Genomic DNA, 20,068 nt, shown 5'->3' with positions numbered 1-20,068 from the left:
CTTGTCGATAAGAGTAGGACCCACGAGCACAGCCTCAGAATGAAGGGATAGCACTTCAGAATTGAGATGAGGAATTTCATCAGCCAGAAGGTGGTGAGTCTAAGGAACTCTGGTTGCCTAGTTATAGGAAGGATATTATCAAGGCAGGGTGGATTCAAAAGAGGTTTACCAGGATGTTGCCAGTATGGAAGGTTTGAGTTATAAAGAAAGGCTGACAGGCAGGGACGTTTTTCACTGGTGCATGAGATTGAGTGGCAACCTAGTACAAGTTCATTAAATAATGACAGGTATAGTTAGAGTTGATGGTAGTCATCTTTTCCCCAAGATGGAGAATTTCAAGACTGGGGGCACTTTGTTAAGCTGAGGGGAGAGATATTTTAAAAAGGCATAAGAGGCACATTTTTTTAAATACACAGGGTGGTTCACGTATGGAGTGAATGGACGTTTAAAAGACATTTGGACAGATACATTAATAGGAAAGGTTTGGAGAGATGTGGGCTAGCAGCAGGCAAGTGAGACTAGTTTAGTTGGGATTATGTTCATCATGGAGGAGTTGGACCAAAGGGTCTGTTTCTGTGCTGTTCTTGTTGAGTAAGGGAATCAAGGGTTATGGCGAGAAGGTAGGAGAGTGGGGCTGAGAAACATAGCAGCCATGCTCAAATGATGAAGGAGACTCAACAGGGCCAAATGACCTAATTCTGCTCATACCAATGGTCTTGCGGTCTTAAATGCTGAAAGAGGTAGGTGAGAATAAGGAATAAAAGAAAATCAAGATAGAGAGAAACAGGATTATGGAATCAAATTCCCTTCATTCCTGAGATATAAGAAAAAGGCTCTCCAAACATTGCAGAGCATGTCTTTTAACTATATGTTTCCCCAATGCTTGGGGAATAGTTGATTACCAAATTATATGTTGCACCTATTTCAAAGAATATAGATTTTACCAGACTAGTGTAGGGAAAATCATTTTTGGAATATCTTGCTTCACAGTAACAAACACAACGTTCCTAGTCATTTCAGGAAGCTGATTCGTGAGTTCTTCCAAATACACTTATTGCTTTTAAAACAGATTTCAGAAACTGTCGGATAGATAGTATTGTGGATAACTACACTGGAGACAGAACTGAGAGATCTCAGCGCATTTGCTTCATCTATTTGGAGAAAAGGTGAGGAACTAAAATAAAAGAAGGAATAATTAAACTGAAATACAACAGACAGACCCACAAAAATGGCACAAGAGGTTAGTGCTAAATGAATTAAATGAAACACTTACACGAAGAAAGCGTTAGTCTCTAATTGCGCTCAAGGTGCATGTACAAGCAGTACATACACAGAAGTTACCACAAGCAACAAGACAACAAATAGAAAGATTTCAACTTTCATAATAATGCATCGCAGATCAGCAACTTTCTGTAGGGAAATTCCACCATCTCACAAGATATCAGAGCTCACTGGTCACACTGTAATTTTTCAATAAACCCGGATCAATAATTTCAGGTGGCTATGACAAATGATACAGAGCAAGTCGATTCTTCATCAGTTAGCTCAGTTGACTGGATAACTGGCTTCCAATGCAGTAAGGCCAGTGTGGATTCAATTCCCTCACCGACTAAGGTTACCATGAAGGACTCTCCCTCTCACTCTCTGTCCTGGTCTGAGGTGTGCTGACCCTCAGGTTAAACCACCACCAGTAGTCTCTCTCCTCAATGAGTTAGCAGCCAGACGGTCTGGTTAGACTATAGTGACTTTACCTTTAATTGTCACAGTCAATACAGTGCTTCCAGTAATGAAATCACAACAATGCATCATTTTGTATTTCCTCCCACATGCAAGAAAGTTTTCCATAATTCAAACTAATAGAACCCTCCAAACTACTAACTCTGGAACACTATTAGAAAGCTAATAAGCAGTTCCATTTATTGAACTGGCAACATTGGCAGGCTTTCGCAAGCGTTTAAAAACCACCAACCTTTTACACCTGTAAGCAATAACTTGATGTATTATAAATATGTGGCTAATCTACAAATGTCATTGCTCTTGACATGAACATTTACTGCAATCTACATTTCCAGCTGGAAAAGGGCTGTTACCAAGTTTGTCACACATGGCAATGTTACTGTTAATGTGTATATATTGTTTTGGATTTCTCCAATGACATCATTGCTGGGCTTCACAAATTTTAAAACTCAACTGCACAGAGCTCTGCTTGCTCATTGTCCCATCCTGCCAACCACCACAACCATTATGTCTTAATTATTCAACTGCATCAAAAGACAACTCAGCAGCCTCCTGCACTATTCCTCCTTTCAGTCTTCCAAACTATCTCCATTCCCACATTTCTTTCCCACCTTCCTCAACACATTTGGGCCTGTCAACATTAGAACCATTTGGAAACAGAAAAATCTCTCAAATCAACAACTAACTATTAATTTATTGTTGTTTGAGACAGATTCGTCAGCTAGTTTAATGCCCTGTTATACTTTCACAACAAATCAAAACAGCAGTTAAGATGGCATACAATCCAGATCCAGAGTCCAATTTTTCCAAATTCCACAGTATTTTAAGTTCCTAAGTAATTTGAATTTATAAAGCACCTTTAAAATAGCAAAATGTTGCAAGTCACTCTGCAGCAGCCATGATGAGAATGCAAAGATCACACTGCACAGCACTTAGATCATACAAGTATATTTTATTGAACATTTTGTAATTCCAAATTTTATACGCTCTAACTTTTAGTGTCAAACTTTGGCGAAAGGTTTAAAAATATCCAACAGCAAACATTTGTGCTGATAAATGCATGGAAAGAATCAGAGAATGATTTCAGTGCAAAAGGAGGCCATTTAGCCCTTCGTGTTGTGCTGGCTCTCTGAAGGAGCAATTTATTTAACATTATCCTCCTACCTTTTCTCCATTGCCTGACAAATTGTTATGTTTCAGCTCGTTAGTTCCATTCTCATTTGAAAGCTGCAATTGAATCTGCCTCCACCACATTCGCAGGCAATACATTCCAGATCCTAACCACTCACTGCTTAAAAATATTTGTTCACATGAACACCATTGGCAAAAGAAGCAATCCCCTTAAACTTGCCTTCTGGTTCCTAATCTGTCCAACAATAGGAACAGTTTCTCCAAAAGCCTGCATGATTTTGAATGCTTCAATCATTCCCCATTCAATATTTCTTGGTGAATGCAGTTCCAACTTTCTACATGACTGATTCTAGTGATGAGAAACTCCATTCTTGAGAATCCTTTGTGCAGTTCAACTTTGAACAAAACATTTGTCTCATAATCAACCGCTTCAACAAGAAGAAATTGTAAAAAATGAGACTTACTGGCATTAGTCTATTGAGAATTTGTTAACTATATTACTGCTAAATTCAAACCTACAGTGCTAAATTTCACCTTCTAAACCCAGCCTTAACAGTTTCTGCCTATTGAAGTCCAAGATTTCAATAACAACATGCTTACCAGGGCCCCTTGAACTTGTTTGTGAACGCTTTATTTATTTAAGGAAATTGGTGATTTGTCTTCACATGGAATCATTCCTACAGCATAGCAACATTCCCAGGAAACTACTTACAGCACAGGCACCAAGGCTCACTCTTCGCAGTTGCTAAAAAGGTTTCCCTTAGGACCATGTTCCATTTTTTTAAATCTATACAGGTAATCTGCACTTAGTCACTGACAATGACTAAATGACTTGAGTGGCTCATTTGTACAAACTTCAATACTTTCCATCCTGACTGTACTATGGATGTACCTACTGACCAAGGACAACAGCAGTTCAAAAAGGCAGTTCATCAACAGCTTCACAAGGGCAATTAAGGATTGTGCAATAAATGCTGACCTAGCCAGAGATGCCCATGTTTTGTAAATGAATAATGAGAGAAAAAAAAACAGCCCTTATTCTATACTGCCCTCAATAACATGGTTGGAATCAGATGCACATTGCAGAAATCAGCAAACATATTGCAATCAAAGAACACTGTAAATCCTTCGAGAGTGTAAGAGTACTACTAATAAGTGACAGATGATGGGAAAATTTGTGAAAGTTAAAAACTGAAGCTACAACCAAAATATACTTAAAATTTTGTCTTCACCCTGAAATGTAAAACTTGATTCTACATGAAGAGCAGAACCAGAATGTAGGTTTAAAAAATGTGTTAGATTACAGAAATCCTCACATCTCATCCATAATCAGCATATGCTCAATCTTCTAGACAGTCTCCAGTAATACCATTTACAATAAAGGTTAGTTTGAAAACAATGTTAAGCAATTAACATATAGCTCAAAGTAAAATTAAAAAAGGCAGAAGTCCTTGCAGTGTTTAACAATCATTTGTACAAACATCTTTTTCCATACACAAGTTATGCACTGTGGATGATAAGGTAATCTACTTCAGTTTCTTTCCTTACCCATATCATGAGGTGAAAGGGTCAAGAAAGTTCCTACTGATATAGGGGTACAAATCTCAAAAATAAAATTCATACTGCACTAATCTATGACTTCAAAATGTATATAGCTTAAGAATAACAGGATAACAAAAATATATTATACCAGGATTTTGGCTGGGGAGCTAAGACCTGAAACGTGCATAGAAAAAATAATCTAGTTATAAATTTTACAGATTAATTTCTGCATTAATACAAGGAATGTATTTGGGAATCTGTATACAAAGAATTGTCAAACACTTGAGAAAGCTATATCTTCAGGACTTGATCAAAGGAAATTTAACCAGTTGAGACAGACATATTGTGCTGGGACACAAACTATGCATCAGCTTTGGTGCTTAAACTGCTAAACATGATAGATCACCACAAATTTAGAACTGCACACAACTTCTTTGGCATTCATATAAAACAATGCACAGACATGCAACAGACGGGGCCAAGAGGGGGAAGGGAAGGGTAGGGGGTGAAATGCCATATTGACAGCAGTGATAAAAATAACATTCCATTAAGGCAAGACGACAAATCCAAACAGCTTGTTTCTTTATTTAGAAAAAAAGATTAAATAACTTAATGGAAAATTAAATAATTCAGTTAGTGGCAATAGGTTGAACAAGGCTTGGATTTTAAATTCTTCACTTCATTGGAGAAAGGAAAGAACATAGAAGATACAGTGAAAGAAGCAAAAAGCTTCATGGTTTTGAATTCTTTAAAAGACCTAATCAGTTGGAGTAAGAGACACTATGGTTATTTTAGTAAACTCCAGAGAATATACAGACTCAGTCTCTTCTCATAGGACTGTCCCACCATCCCAAGAATCAGTCTAGTGTACATCTGCTGCACTCTCTGTGGCAGGTATATCCTTCCTCAAGTAAGGGGACCAAAACTGCAGATTGTGCCCCTATAGCTCTTTTGCAACAAAGGCCAAGTTGTCGCTTGCCTTCAATGCTTGCTTTCAATAACTCGGGGACAAAGTTACCTAGACCCCTCTGGACAATGATACAATCTCTCACTCTTTAAGAAAATGAATAACCACACACTTGTCTGCACTACATCCCATCTTCCATGCACTTGTGCATTCTTTCAGGCTGTCTAAGCCTCTTTGCATCCTCCTCGCAACTCATACCAAGTTTTATATCATCTGAAAACGTAAATATTACAATGGCCCCCACATAATCATGCATATCACCCCAAACTAATTTGGTTTAATTTTGCTTCAATACCCTTCTGTGTAGTTTATTAAAAGCCTTCCGAAAATCCAAATACAACACTTCAACTGGTTAGCCCCTTATTGATTCCGTTAGTCCTCAAAAAGACCCATCAAGAGTGCCAAACATGATTTTCCCTTCATGATTCAACGCAGATTTTGCTTAATCATAGTTATTTTTCAATATCCAGTAATCTCATCCCTTTTAAAAGATTTTTCTCTCACTACAGATTTCAGCCTCACATTTGTAGTTTCCCAGTTTTTTCTCTCCCTTCCCCTCCAATCTTCTCAATTCCAATGCTGCATAATCAATAAAACTTTTGAAGGTAATCATCAATGCATCCACCATCTCTGTAGCTTTTTTCACTTTTTGATTCCTGGGGATTTATCAACTCCTAGTAAAAAAAAAGTAATAATATTGGAGAAATTAATGGGATTAATACTATTGCTTCTTTCAGTTCAACACTCTCACTGGACCCTTGGGTCTTAATTATTTCATGGAAATTTCTGGTGTCTTCCTCGGAGAAGACAGAGGCAAAATACTTAATTAGCTTTTGTCTCATTTCTCTATCTGCTATAATAAATTCATATCAATCCATTTTTGTCTCTTGGTATTTCACATTCATATTCTATTCTTTTTATCAATTTCTTGGCCTTCCTTATCCAAATGCTAACATTTTCCCACCATCAGACTTAAACCTTCTTTTGGCAACTTTACAAGCCTCATTTGATCTAATATTATCTTTAACTTCCCTTGTTAATCATGGCTCTCTCATGTTGCCTGATGAGTATTTTTGCTTTATCGGAAGTATAGTCGTAATCATAGAGATGGACAGCACGGAAGCTGACCCTTCAGTCCAACCCGTCCATGCCGACCAGATATCCCAACCCAATCTAGTCCCACCTGCCAGCACCCGGCCCATATCCCTCCAAACCCTTCCTATTCATATACCCATCCAAATGCCTTTTAAATGTTGCAATTGTACCAACCTCCACCACCTCCTCTGGCAGGTCATTCCATACACACACCACCCTCTGTGTGAAAAAGTTGCCTCTTAGGTCTCTTTTATATCTTTGCCCTCACCCTAAACCTATGCCCTCAAGTTCTGGACTCCCCGACCCCAGGGAAAAGACTTTGCCTATTTATCCTATCCATGCCCCTCATAATTTTGTAAACCTCTATAAGGTCACCCCCCAGCCTCTGACACTCCAGGGAAAACAGCCACAGCCTGTTCAGCCTCTCCCTATAGCTCAAATCCTCCAACCCTGGCAACATCCTTGTAAATCTTTTCTGAACCCTTTCAAGTTTCACAACATCTTTCTAATAGGAAGGAGACCAGAATTGCACGCAATATTCCAACAGTGGCCTCACCAATGTTCTTTAAATACTAGCCTTTGCCCATCAACCATCAAATGCATTCTTCCAATCCACCCAGTCAATTTCCTCTTCATACTTTCACAATTGCCAGTGATTAGATTTGAGACTTTAGTTTCAGATTTATCTATATCCTTTTCAAAAAATTTAAAGATAAAATTCCATCATACTATGATTACAATTGCCAAAAACTTATTTTATAATAAGATTATCAATTATCCCTTTCTCATTGGATAATACCAGATCTGAAATAGCCTATGCCCTAGCTGGTTCCTCACCACATTGATCCAGAAAGCTACCTTGAACACATTCCAAGAATTCTTCCCCAATAGCATTGGGTAAATCTAATAAGTACCAATCTAAACATAGATTTTGAACCCTATGATTACTGCATCCCCCTTGTTCAAGGCACCTCTAATTTCCTGATTTATACTGTGTCCTACATTAGTACTCCGGTAATTCACTCCCACCAATGTTATCTGCCCCTTGCTACTCTTAACTCTACCCAAAACACTCTACTGTTTTTCAGATTGGAGAGTCAGGCAGAATAAAGGAGCCCAAGCGATCACTGTCCTTTAGGATAATGATGGACTCTAGGACTGTTTGAGCAGTGGATATTAAATATAAAAATAACGTGGATACAAGTATCACCAGGAGAAAGCTGTCAAACTACAATTCTTAATTTTTCTTCCATTAAAGATTGCAATCAGTACAACTCTCTTCCCAGAGAGGAGGCATTGAATATTTTTATGAGTGTGATAGATATATTCTTCACTCACAAATGAGTCAAAAAGAATTGGGGATAGGGAGGAAAGTTAACTAACAATCAGATCAGCTATGATCATATCAAATGGCAGAGACGGTTAGAAGGTTTGAATGGTCTACACCAGTGAATACCTTAGGTGACCAAGATCCAAAAGATCTTGAATAGCTCAAGCTAGATTCTAGATGGAATTTTTGTTCCTGGTTCAGGACATTTTCCACCTCTACTGAACTAACACAGGAGAAAGTACACAGAAGCTAGAGATATTGTTCTAGAGTAGCATGGTTCCCTGGGTGTCTGACCAGCCCACCCTAAAACAAATGCAGAGAGTGTTGGATGTAGGAGCTGGCTGTGCACAAGGCCTCACTAAGGTAATGCAGCCAAACTTTTAAATGAATAAAGTATAATATTTTGTTACAACCTTCATCCTCACATCAATCCCCCTTTGCCTGCATGACACACAGACTCCACGTGCCCATCCATCCCATCTCATGTCCTCCATTCCAACATTCCTCCGTTGCAACCAATGCCCAGTCACCCGGTAAGCCCAGATCAACCTGTGTCCTTCATACGCCACATGCATATTCCTTTTACAAATCTCAGCCTCCATTCTAACTTGTGTCTCTCCACTCACCCTCTCTGACCATTTAGCCCTCTGCATCAAGTTCTGATTTTGATCAGCCCTTTTACCAACCATATTCTCCATGGCAACCAATGCCTGTTGCCCAAGCCATTGCCCTTATAGCCTCCTTGATAACTTAGTGTCAACTCATACTAGCCTATGCTATCCTTTGCCGTTACCACTTAGCATGGCAATTCATCCAGTATTCACTTCAGAAGCCCATGCAAGTATCTGTTGTAGACTTTAGTTTTTAAAAACTCATTCATAAAAACATTTATTACATTTAACTCGCTTCAACTACATAATCCCCAACAATAACAACATTCCATTCAACTGCATAATCCCTTATAACAAGAAACATTGGGATTCCTAGTCCCACAAAAAGTCTGAAAGCACTTGAAACTGTCAATTAAACTGAAATGTCTGGCACCCAACTGCGAAAATTAACAATTGTGAAACCATCAGGATTAGGAAGAATGAGACAGCAAACAATTCTTGTGGAAACATTACTCGAGTCATATTTTCAAAGGCTTAAAGGGCTGGAGTTTAAAATGTTTTGATACTAAACTGTACCCTTTGGAAGTTACTTTTGTTAAGTCCTTTTGACACTTACTTTTGAGAGTCACTTTTGATGAGTTCTTTTGAGAGCTCCAATGAGCTTGACAGTTAATATGCTTATCCATTTTCTTATACTATAACATTCATGCTTACTTTTAATATTTCCAAAGGAAACCTCACCCTCCCAAAGGTGTCCCCAGATGATATCAGAGGAAGGGTCACTCAATCCGAAACTCAATTCAATCTCCAGAAAATTGCACTTGAGTGCAATCACTCAAGTACCAGACATTTTCTGACATTACCTTCAAGTTTTAAATATTTATGAACGTTAAAAAAACATAGATTGCTTCCTTGATTAACAATGTAATTCCAAAATGAAATTCATTAAACAAATGCAATTTGACTCATACATATTATACTTGAACAATCAGTTCAATGTGTACCAGCTAAAAGATGCACAACAATAACACTAACAATTCTTTGGCAGCATCTTCCAAACCTGTAATTTCTACTTCCCAGGAGATAAAGAGCCATAAGTGTTTAGAAATAACATTACCCGCAAATTCCCCTGCAAGTCACACAACATCCTGATTCAGAACTTTATAACATTGTCATTGTTGGCAGATCATGATCCTAGAACTCTCAGTATAACACCATTAGAAGTGTACGATTAGAAGGACTGGAGTGGTTCATCACCTTCTCAAGGGCAGTAAATATTGGCCTTGCCAGTGATATCCGCATCTCATGAGCCAATAAGTTTCCTTTCTCTTTCATAGGCTTAACTTGGTGTCCCCCAAATGCATCTATGATGTAAATGGTGAGATTTAAACATGCATAATTCTTAACATTATTTGATGAGTGTTCAGATTTTTCTGGTTTGACAGTTATTTTCCAGAGGGTTATCTGTATGTCAGCAGTTAATAATTAGCTTGCACGCATTTCTGTCAGCATAGTGACTTTCTTTAAAAACATTTTTTGAAACCTGACTTCAAATTGAATGGGTTTTGTGCACTGTTAATGGATTTTTGTTCATTTAGATTGCATTGTGACCCAACATTATAAATAATGGGGCCTCAAGGTTTGTTGGAGAGTTCTAGAAATTGTTTTCTTAAGGCAAATGACCATTGCTGAGAGAGAAAGACATGTAGTTACACTTAGATACTGCAGAACAGAACTGTAAAGTCCTTGGAAAAGGATGGCTACGTAGAAACGTGCTCCTGAGAAGGAAAGGCTTTAAAGCAAACAAGGTTACTTTAAAATGAAGAGCAAAACCTTAATTCCAAGTCAGAAGTGTTGAGATAAAACCCTGAAGAGGTTATTTAAAGTAGCGTCCATTTAAGCAGTGCAAGGTAGCTCCAGGAAGAAGCTACCAGCAATTCTAGTCTGAAACCTATCAAGGCATTAGATAGGGGATTCCAGCTAAAAAAAAATTCTATCAAGTCTAGGATCCGACTTTTCCAGTAACAAAAAAATGGGGTTCATAACATTTACCATCCACTTCAACTGCTTCCTGTGGTAGGAAGTTCCATATTTTTGGCAGTCTCTCAGTTAAAAAAAAAGTTTCCTTAGAAATCTCTACTTGAAATTTTGGTGGCTATCTTTTTTGATGGCCCTTGGATTTGCTCTTCTCCACAAGTAAAGTCACTATCAAAGCTCATTGGAATTTTAACGACCCTCAGGATAAAACCCTCAGCCTTTTCTTTTCAAGGGTTTTCATTTGTCCCATGTAGGTATACGCTTAGGGTTTAGTATCATTTAGTATCACCCAATTAATTTGTTACTTGTATGTCAATTCTGCAAAGTTTACTCCTGTCTTCTTGCAATATGTTGCACTGTTCCTCAGGAGTGACTATCCAGCTCTCAGGAAAGACTTTAAAGTTCCAATGAGCTTTGATAGTGACTTTACTGCCACCACCCAGTGCTATTTGTCTCACTGTCTAGCCAACTGAACTAGCTGAACCCTCAGTTATCACTTACACCTTTATGTGGATGGAGATGCGCTACTGATGACTCTTCTGACTGCCAATCCCTCCTGCCCAGCACTATTCCAGGGATCACTCCACAAGTGAGTTGAATCCATTTGTAAGCCTTTGCAAGCCCATGACCAAAGGAGCACCAACTGACCAGATGAGCTGCAAACAAAGTGGGTGCCCCATGCGCAGCCAGTAAAATTGCAATCTCTTCAAGAAATGCCCACTAATTATTGATTTATCAATAACTGCTTCAATCATCCGCGGTTTCCCGGGAAGTTCTTACCTCTGCAATGAACCTGTGGGAATTGTAAAAGGAGGCACAACATATGGGGGAACCAGCATAGTGCTATATTTTTTCCTAAATTTCCTGACCATAACTACCACCTCCAAGGAGCTAGGAAAATTCTGCCACAAATAGTTTAATTGTGATTCACATTCAAAATATCAAAAGAGTAGTGAATCCCAAACGTTTTCTCTATCTTCACTAAAGTGGATAGGTAATCTTTGTGCAGAAATAAACTTTTCTCAATGTCTTGGTCTCAATATTGGATTCATGGTACACTATTATGCTTCTATTTCTTATCACAGAAGAAATTTTGTAAGATCATTACTATAGCTTGCTGTGGAGTGCAATAACCACCAAGCGATCACAATACCAGACGGATAAGAAACACAAAGGATTCATTACAATATTGAAATTATTCAATAAAATGCTGATGTAATCGTGCATTTAATTTCCTGAGAATTTTCTTCTTTCTAAAACTTTTTAGAACACATTGTTTTCATGTCACTTACCTCCCCTGAGTAACTGTATTTACCCTTCAATATCTGTCTATATAATCGGGTACGATTATCATCTTCAAAGGGCATAGTTCCACTTAACAAAATGTAGGACACCACACCCAATGCCCACATGTCAACAGAATTTGTGTAAGGCTTCCTCACAAGAATTTCTGGAGCAATATATTCTGGGGTGCCACAGGTGGTCTTCATAAGACAGTCATCACCTTTCTTTCGAGTGCTTGCTAATCCAAAGTCTGTGATCATAATTTTGGAATCAGCACCTGGGTGATAGTACAGCAAATTTTCTGGTTTCAGATCTCTATGTGTAATGCCTAGGATATGCAAATATTTAACTCCCTCAAGAACCATTTGAAGCACTCTAGTAGCATCTCTTTCAGTAAAGGAGCCTTTGGCTATGATCCTGTCAAAAAGTTCACCTCCAGTTGCTAATTCCATCACCATATAAACTCTCTCTTGCGTCTCAAATACTTCAATGAGCTGTATAACGTTGGCATGTCTCACTCTCCTGAGGACGTTGAGTTCAGATTCACACACTTCTCTGCCTTCCTTGTACTTTGTCTCAATCAGTTTTATTGCATAAGGTTGTTTAGTGCTCTTGTGCTCCACTCTGACCACTCTACTAAAACTCCCACGACCAATCAGTGCCTTGATGTCATATTTTGCAGTCACTCTGGGGTCAAACTTTGCACGGTATTTGGCCACTTTATTTCTTCTAGGATCATTCTGCTGGTCCCAGTGTCCAGTTTGCTGGTACACATTAGTCTGATGAGGTGGTGGCTGGCCTGTCTTACCTCCACTCTTGATGGCGTCATATTTAATAAAGTGCTTGTACTTATCATGGTGTTGGCCAGTATACGGTTCCACAGTTTTAACTAAATCCAAATGAATGTTTTTAGGGGGCTCAGGCAGCACTTTGCTTGTCCCACAGCCCATCACTTTTTGTTGTTAGTGAGCCAGGAAGGCATCTTCTCTGTTCATTGTTCCCTTTCTTTTCATCCACTTATACAGTTTCCCTTTCTCTGCCAAAAGAGAAAACAAAACACAGATTTCAAACCACTTCTAATAGAGAATCATTGAGTTTTTATAGGAGAGCATTTAGCTCTCCACACTAGTCATCAAACATCAATTTATTCTAATATTATTTTCTGCATCTGACCCAGAGTCTTGTACTATGGTAATTGAAGTTCTCAACTAAATAGTATGGCACGATGGCTCAGTGGTTAGCAGGGCTACCACCCAGCACTAGCGACCCAGGTTCAATTCCAGCCTTGGACAACTGTGTGTGGAGTTTGCATATTCCCCCTGTGTCTTTGTGGGTTTTTGCTGGGTGCTCTGGTTTCCACCAACAGTCCAAAGATGCGCAGGCTAGGTGGCTTAGCGAGGCTAAATTACCCATACTGCTCAGGGATGCATAGGTTAAGTGTATTGGCTATAGGAAATGCAAGGTTACAGGGATAGTGTAGTGGGATGCTCTTTGGAGGTTTGAGGGGTAAAGTTTCTCCATATCTATCCTGTCTATGCCCTTCAGAACTGTGTACACCAGATCAGATCCACCTCACCTGCCTCAGCCTTTTCTGCACTAAGGAAAGCAACACCAGCCTATCTAGTCTCTCTTGTTAGATGAAGTCACTTCAGCTTGGTCAACACCCTAGTGAATCTCTTCTACATCATCCAGTGCAATTACATCTTTACAACTATATACCAGTTACAGTTGTGGCCTAACTAACGTTATATACAGCTCCATCAAGATATTTATGTTTTTATACTCAACATAATAAAGGCAAATATCCCATATACCTCACGACCACATAATCTACCTCTCCTATTGCCTTCAAAGATCTTCGAATATGCACAATGAGATATTGATCGATCCTTTGTCCTGCCTACAGTCTTATCCACTTGTACTCCCTTGCCAATATCATACTTTGCATGGTATTTCGCCACTTGATTTCTGCTAGGAATATTCTGCTGGTCCCAGTCCCAATGAAGAATCCCAATACTTGCTGCTGACAAGTCAGAAAGAACACCCTCCAAAGCGATCGCAACAAGAATCGGCTTTCATTTCATGAAGAGATTGGCAATTATGAAATACGGTGTTTGAAAGCTTAGAAGGTGAATCATTTCGATGTGCAGTAAAAAAAAGGCAGAGAGGCGGTGGACCTGAAAAACTGATCAAACTTTCGCACCCCAGCCACAGCTAACGCTTTGGAAGATGAACCCTGTAGCCCGGGCGGACCCTTCCCCAGAGTGTGAACCCGCCACAGCCCTCACCTGACTCGGCTCAGAATCGCTTTTCCAGCAGGCCCTGCCGCACGCCTGGTCGCGCTCATGCCAGCCTGAGAGACTGGGCCGCGATAAAGCTGCACACACTCCAAATCCCACCGCCCTCCTGAACTCTCCCTGATCTCGCGCACACGCCGGTGCGCGATGACGTCACTTCCACGCGGCCACACGCCGGCGCTTCGGGGGGTCGTCATAGCAACGTCAATCACTCGGCCTATTGGCCTCCTCTCTGGACATTACCTTCGTATTCCATTCATGGGAATGAGAGCAGCATGGACAAGGCCAGCCAGTACTTAATACCTTTCAGAAGTCGAACTGCCGCAGTCTTTGTGGGCTACCTTCGCAGCGCTGTCCGGGAGCGAGTTGTACGATTTTGCCTCAGTGACACTGAAGGGATGGGGATGGTGATCAAAGTCAGGATGCTGTGTTCCTTGGAGGGAAATAGGTGTGTTGTTCCCAAGGTAAAAACAATGACTGCAGATGCTGGAAACCAGATTCTGGATTAGTGGTGCTGGAAGAGCACAGTTCAGGCAGCATCCAAGGAGCAGCGAAATCGACGTTTCGGGCAAAAGCCCTTCATCAGGAATAAAGGCAGTGAGCCTGAAGCGTGGAGAGATAAGCTAGAGGAGGGTGGGGGTGGGGAGAGAGTAGCATAGAGTACAAAGGGTGAGTGGGGGAGGGGATGAGGTTAATAGGTCAGGGAGGAGGGTGGAGTGGATAGGTGGAAAAGGAGATAGGCAAGTCGGACAAGTCATGGGGACAGTGCTGAGCTGAGGTTTGGAACAAGAGTGAGGTGGGGGAAGGGGAAATGAGGAAACTGTTGAAGTCCACATTGATGCCCTGGGGTTGAAGTGTTCCAAGGCGGAAGATGAGGCATTCTTCCTCCAGGTGTCTGGTGGTGAGGGAGCGGCAGTGAAGGAGGCCCAGGACCTCCATGTCCTCAGCAAAGTGGGAGGGGGAGTTGAAATGTTGGGCCACGGGGCGGTGTGGTTGATTGGTGCGGGTGTCCCGGAGATGTTCTCTGAAGCGCTCTGCTAGGAGGCACCTAGTCTCCCCAATGTAGATGAGACCGCATCGGGAGCAACGGATACAATAAATGATATTAGTGGATGTGCAGGTAAAACTTTGATTGATGTGGAAGGCTCCTTTAGGGCCTTGGATGGAGGTGAGGGAGGAGGTGTGCGCACAGGTTTTACAGTTCCTGCGGTGGCAGGGGAAGGTGCCAGGATGGGAGGGGTGGGTTGTAGAGGGGCGTGGAACTGACCAGGTAGTCACGGAGGGAATGGTCTTTGCGGAAGGCGGAAAGGGGTGGGGAGGGAAATATATCCCTGGTGGTGGGGTCTTTTTGGAGGTGGCGGAAATGTCGGCGGATGATTTGGTTTATGTGAAGGTTGGTAGGGTAGAAGGTGAGCACCAGGGGCAATCTGTCCTTGTTACGATCGGAGGGGTGGGGTTTGAGGGCGGAGGTGCGGGATGTGGACGAGATGCATTGGAGGGCATCTTTAACCACGTGGGAAGGGGAATTGCGGTCTCTAAAGAAGGAGGCCATCTGGTGTGTTCTGTGGTGGAACTGGTCCTCCTGGGAGCAGATATGGCAGGGGCGGAGGAATTGGGAATACGAGATGGCATTTTTGCAAGAGGTAGGATGGGAAGAGGTGTAATCCAGGTAGCTGTGGGAGTAGGTGGGTTTGTAAAAAATGTCAGTGTCAAGTCAGTCGTCATTAATGGAGATGGAGAGGTCCAGGAAGGGGAGGGAGGTGTCAAAGATGGTCCAGGTAAATTTAAAGTTAGGGTGGAATATGTTGGTGAAGTTGATGAATTGCTCAACCTCCTCGCGGGAGCACGAGATGGCGCCAATGCAGTCATCAATGTAGCGGAGGAAGAGGTGGTGAGTGATACCAGTGTAATTACGGAAGATCAATTGTTCTACGTAGCCAACAAAGAGACAGGCATAGCTGGGGCCCATATGTGTGCCCATGGCTACCCCTTTGGTCTGGAGGAAGTGGGAGGATCCGAAGGAGAAATTGTTAAGGGTGAGGACCAGTTTGGCCAAACAAATGAGTGTTGGTGGAAGGGTACTGTTGGGGACGTCTGGAGAGTAAAAAACGGAGGCCTTAGAGGCCTGGTCATGGCGGATGGAGGTGTAGAGGGATTGGATATCAATGGTGAAGATGAGGTGTGGGGTGCTGGGGAAACGGAAGTCTTGGGGGAAGTGGAGGGCGTGGGTGGTGTCTCGAACATATGTGGGGAGTTCCTGGACTAGGGGGGATAGGACAGTGCCAAGGTAGGTAGAGATGAGTTCAGTGGGGCAGGAGCATGCTGAGACAATGGGTCGGCCAGGGTGGTCAGGCTTGTGGATCTTGGGAAGGAGGTGGAACCGGGTAGTGCGGAGTTTGCGGACTATGAGGTTGGAAGCTGTGGGTGGGAGATCTCCTGAGGTGATGAGGTTCTGTATGGTCTGGAAGATGATGGTTTGGTGATGGGGGGTGGGGTCATGGTCGAGGGGGCAGTAGGAAGAGGTGTCCTCGAGTTGGCGTTTGGCTTCAGCGGTGTAGAGGTCAGTGCGCCAGACTACCACTGCGCCCCCTTTATCCGCTGGCTTGATGGTGAGGTTGGAATTGGAGCAGAGGGATTGGAGGGCTGCGCGTTGTGAGGGTGAGAGATTGGAGTGGGGGAGGCGGGTAGACAGGTTGAGGCGGTTAATGTCCCGGCGGCAGTTGGAAATGAAGAGGTCGAGGGCAGGTAATAGGCCAGCATGGGGTGTCCAGGTGGATGAAGTATGTTGGAGGTGGGCGAAGGTGTCCCCGGAAGGTGGGCGGGAATCCTGATTGTGAAAGTAAGCTCAGAGGCGGAGGAGATGGAAGAATTGTTCGACGTCACGGCGTGTATTAAATTCATTGATGCATGGACGGAGGGGGATGAAGGTGAGTCCTTTGCTGAGGACTGATCGTTCGTCCTCAGTGAGGGGGAGGTCTGGAGGGATGGTGAAAACTCGGCAGGGCTGGGAGCTGGGATCTGCTGTGAGTGTGGAGCTGGGAGTGGAGGCGGAACCTGTAACTGGAGTGGGTGTGGTGGTGGGGGGAATGGGGATGGAGTCATGAGCAGGGATAGTGTTCCCCTCGGGGTTCTGGGGGGTGGAGATAGTGACAGTGGGGTCTGTGGGGGGGCGTGCCCCCACCCTCCTCTTGTTTATCTCTCCATGCTTCAGGCTCTCTATCTTTATTCCTGATGAAGGGCTTTTGCCCAAAACGTCAATTTCGCTGCTCCTTGGATGCTGCCTGAACTGCTGTGCTCTTCCAGCAGCACTAATCCAGAATGTTGTTCCCAAGGGTCTGTCGCTATTGTTCCTACAGTTGGGGTCAAAATGTATGGTGCTGGAAAAGCACAGCCGGTCAGGCAGCATCCGAGGAGGACAGTCGACGTTTCGATCATAAGCTCTTCATCAGGAATATGCATTTCCAGCAGCACACTTTTTGACCTTGACCTTGACCTCCCGCATCTGCAGTCCTCACTTTTTCCCCTACAGTTGGTGCAGATTGAGGTTTTGGAGAATGCTGTTGAAGGTCTGAGTTGACACAATGCATCTTGTGGATGCTGCATACAGTTGCCACTGGGCAATTAATAACATTGATGGAATAATTAAAATCACGGATGCTCAAAGTTAAAAATCACACAATACCAGGTTATAGTCCAACAGGTTTATTTGGAAGTAGTAGCTTTCTGAGTGCTGCTCCTTCATCAGGTGGTTGTGGAGTAGAAGACACAGAATTAATCAAAAGTTTGCAATGTGATGTAACTGAAATTATATATTGAATAAGACCTTTAAAATGAACATGTTGGTTTCAGTTATTTCATCTAGCCATTTGGATACAGAACTGGCTCAAAGGTAGAAGGTAGAGGTTGGTGGTGGAGGGCTGTGTTTCAGACTGTGACCAGTGGAGTGCCAGAAAGATTGGTGCTGGGTCCACTACATTTCATTATTTATATAAATAATTTGGATCTGAGCATAAGAGATATAGTAAGTATGTTTGCAGATGACACCAAAATTGTAGAGGTTTATAAAATCATGAGGGGCATGGATAGGATAAATAGACAGTCTTTTCCCTGGAGTTGGGGAGTCCAGAACTAGAGGGCATAGGTTTAGGGTGAGAGGGGAAAGATATAAAAGAGACCTAAAAAGCAACATTTTCACGCAGAAGGTGGTACATGTACGGAATGAGCTGCCAGAGGAGGTGGTGGAGGCTAGTACAATTGCAACGTTTAAAAGGCATCTGGATAGGTATATGAATAGGAAGAGTTTAGAGGGACATGGGCCAGGTGCTGGCAGGTCGGACTAGATTGGGTTTGGATATCTGGTCAGCATGGATGAGTTGGACCGAAGGGACTGTTTCCATGCTGTGCATCTCTATGATTCTATATGTAAATCGCAGAACATTTACAAGTTATATTCTCAAGTGAACTTTAACAATTGGCGTCATGTCGGCCCAGATAATGCATTTAAGGTGTGAGCATCCCTGTGTGAGACTGTCTGTGCCACAAAGGTCAGATTGATTCTAATCTAAAAAATGGATTTATGGAATCTTACATGGATTCATGCAGTTTTTGAGCAAAGTAAAATGTAATTCTGCAAGTACAAATTCACCCCACAAACGTATATGTGCATGTGGATACGTGTGTGTGTGGTGGTGGGGAGTTGTGAGTGTCTGTGAGAGAGTTTGTGTAATGTGTGTGAGTGTAAAGGGGCCAACACCAGCATCTCCAAATCACGGGTGCTCAAGGAATGCTCGGAGGGGTGGGGACAGGGTAGCACAGCAATACCTGGAAATTAAGGTACTGGTCATATTGGAACGCTGTTCCGAGGTTTACAAGACAAGTGGGACCAGTACGCGTCATTCACATATTTCTACTGCTTTTTGCTTTCCCTTCTGAGGGGTCAGATATTGCAGAGATTTATGGGTTGGAGGACACTACAGACATTAGCTATTGAGTCATTGCACGGTGGCACTGCTGCCTCACAGCGCCAGAGACCTGGGTTCAATTCCTGCCGAAGCGCAACCCACCCAGATCCATTCCCCTACATTTACCCCTTCACCTAACACTACGGGCAATTTAGTATGGCCAATTCACCTAACCTGCACATTTTTGGACTGTGGGATGAAACCCACGCAGACATGGAGAGAATGTGCAAACGCCACACAGTCAGTTGCCTGAGGCAGGAATTGAACCTAGATTGTTGTTAAATCTTTAATCACATAGAATGGATTGCAGGTTTCAATTCATTAATATGTAAAGCCAAGAACTTCTTTCAAGTCACATTCCCGAGATAATTTAAGGTTTTTTTAAAAAAGGTGACATTTCAGCTCAGACAACACATTAAAGGTGTGAGGTTAGAGTCTGTTTGTATTTCAACCTTGAGTCAGACCCGTGCCAGTTCCAAAATAGGAATTTATAGTATGCCACATGGACTAACCGCCTACAATTTGTGTGCTTTTTGAACAAAATAGAATATATGTGCAAATACAAATCTGCAAATAAACTTGTTGGACTATAACCTGGTATTGTGTGATTTTTAACATTGTTCACCCAAATCCAACACCAGTACCTCCACACCAATGTTGGAAACAGTGTAATTCAGAGTTTCTAGTGAGAGGAATGCCATTGGTAAGCTAGATAGTGAAGTTTATGGTGGGGTCTGAAAATAATAGTTTTGATCCCCTCCATATTCAATTGGGAAATATTTCTGTTCATCCAATCCTAAATAGTGGACAAGCAGTCTGAAAACTAAAGATAATGGAGGGACTGTGAGTAGACATTGTTGGAAATATGTATCATCGGGGAAAATTTGAAAACCGATGCAATATTTTCAGATTATGTTGCTGAGGAGCGTGTAGATGAGACTGGGGAAAGCAACAAGGAATAGATCCTTAACGCACATGAGAAAAACCCATTTTGAAAGTGGGAAAAGAAGGAACAGGTGATTTTCTGGCAATGACCAGATAGATAAAAATGGAATCAGAAGAGACTGTTGAGGCAC

At 42.1% G+C, this 20,068-nt stretch overlaps 1 protein-coding gene across 1 annotated transcript in view; it reads right to left on the bottom strand.

The window, feature by feature from the left end:
- Positions 1-14,163, bottom strand: part of pskh1 (protein serine kinase H1) — a 50,917-nt gene extending 36,754 nt beyond the window's left edge. The window contains exons 1-2 of the mRNA XM_072547463.1: positions 14,023-14,163; positions 11,743-12,770 (exon numbers count right to left, since the gene is read on the bottom strand). Coding sequence (XP_072403564.1) covers positions 11,743-12,684 — 942 coding nt within the window. The 5' untranslated portion in view covers positions 12,685-12,770; positions 14,023-14,163. The remainder of the gene's footprint in view (positions 1-11,742; positions 12,771-14,022) is intronic.
- Positions 14,164-20,068: the final 5,905 nt, after the last annotated feature.

Source organism: Chiloscyllium punctatum, chromosome 26 (genome assembly GCF_047496795.1).
Source record: "Chiloscyllium punctatum isolate Juve2018m chromosome 26, sChiPun1.3, whole genome shotgun sequence".
Taxonomy (NCBI): Eukaryota; Metazoa; Chordata; class Chondrichthyes; order Orectolobiformes; family Hemiscylliidae; genus Chiloscyllium; species Chiloscyllium punctatum.
This window is presented reverse-complemented; position numbering and strand designations above follow the sequence as displayed.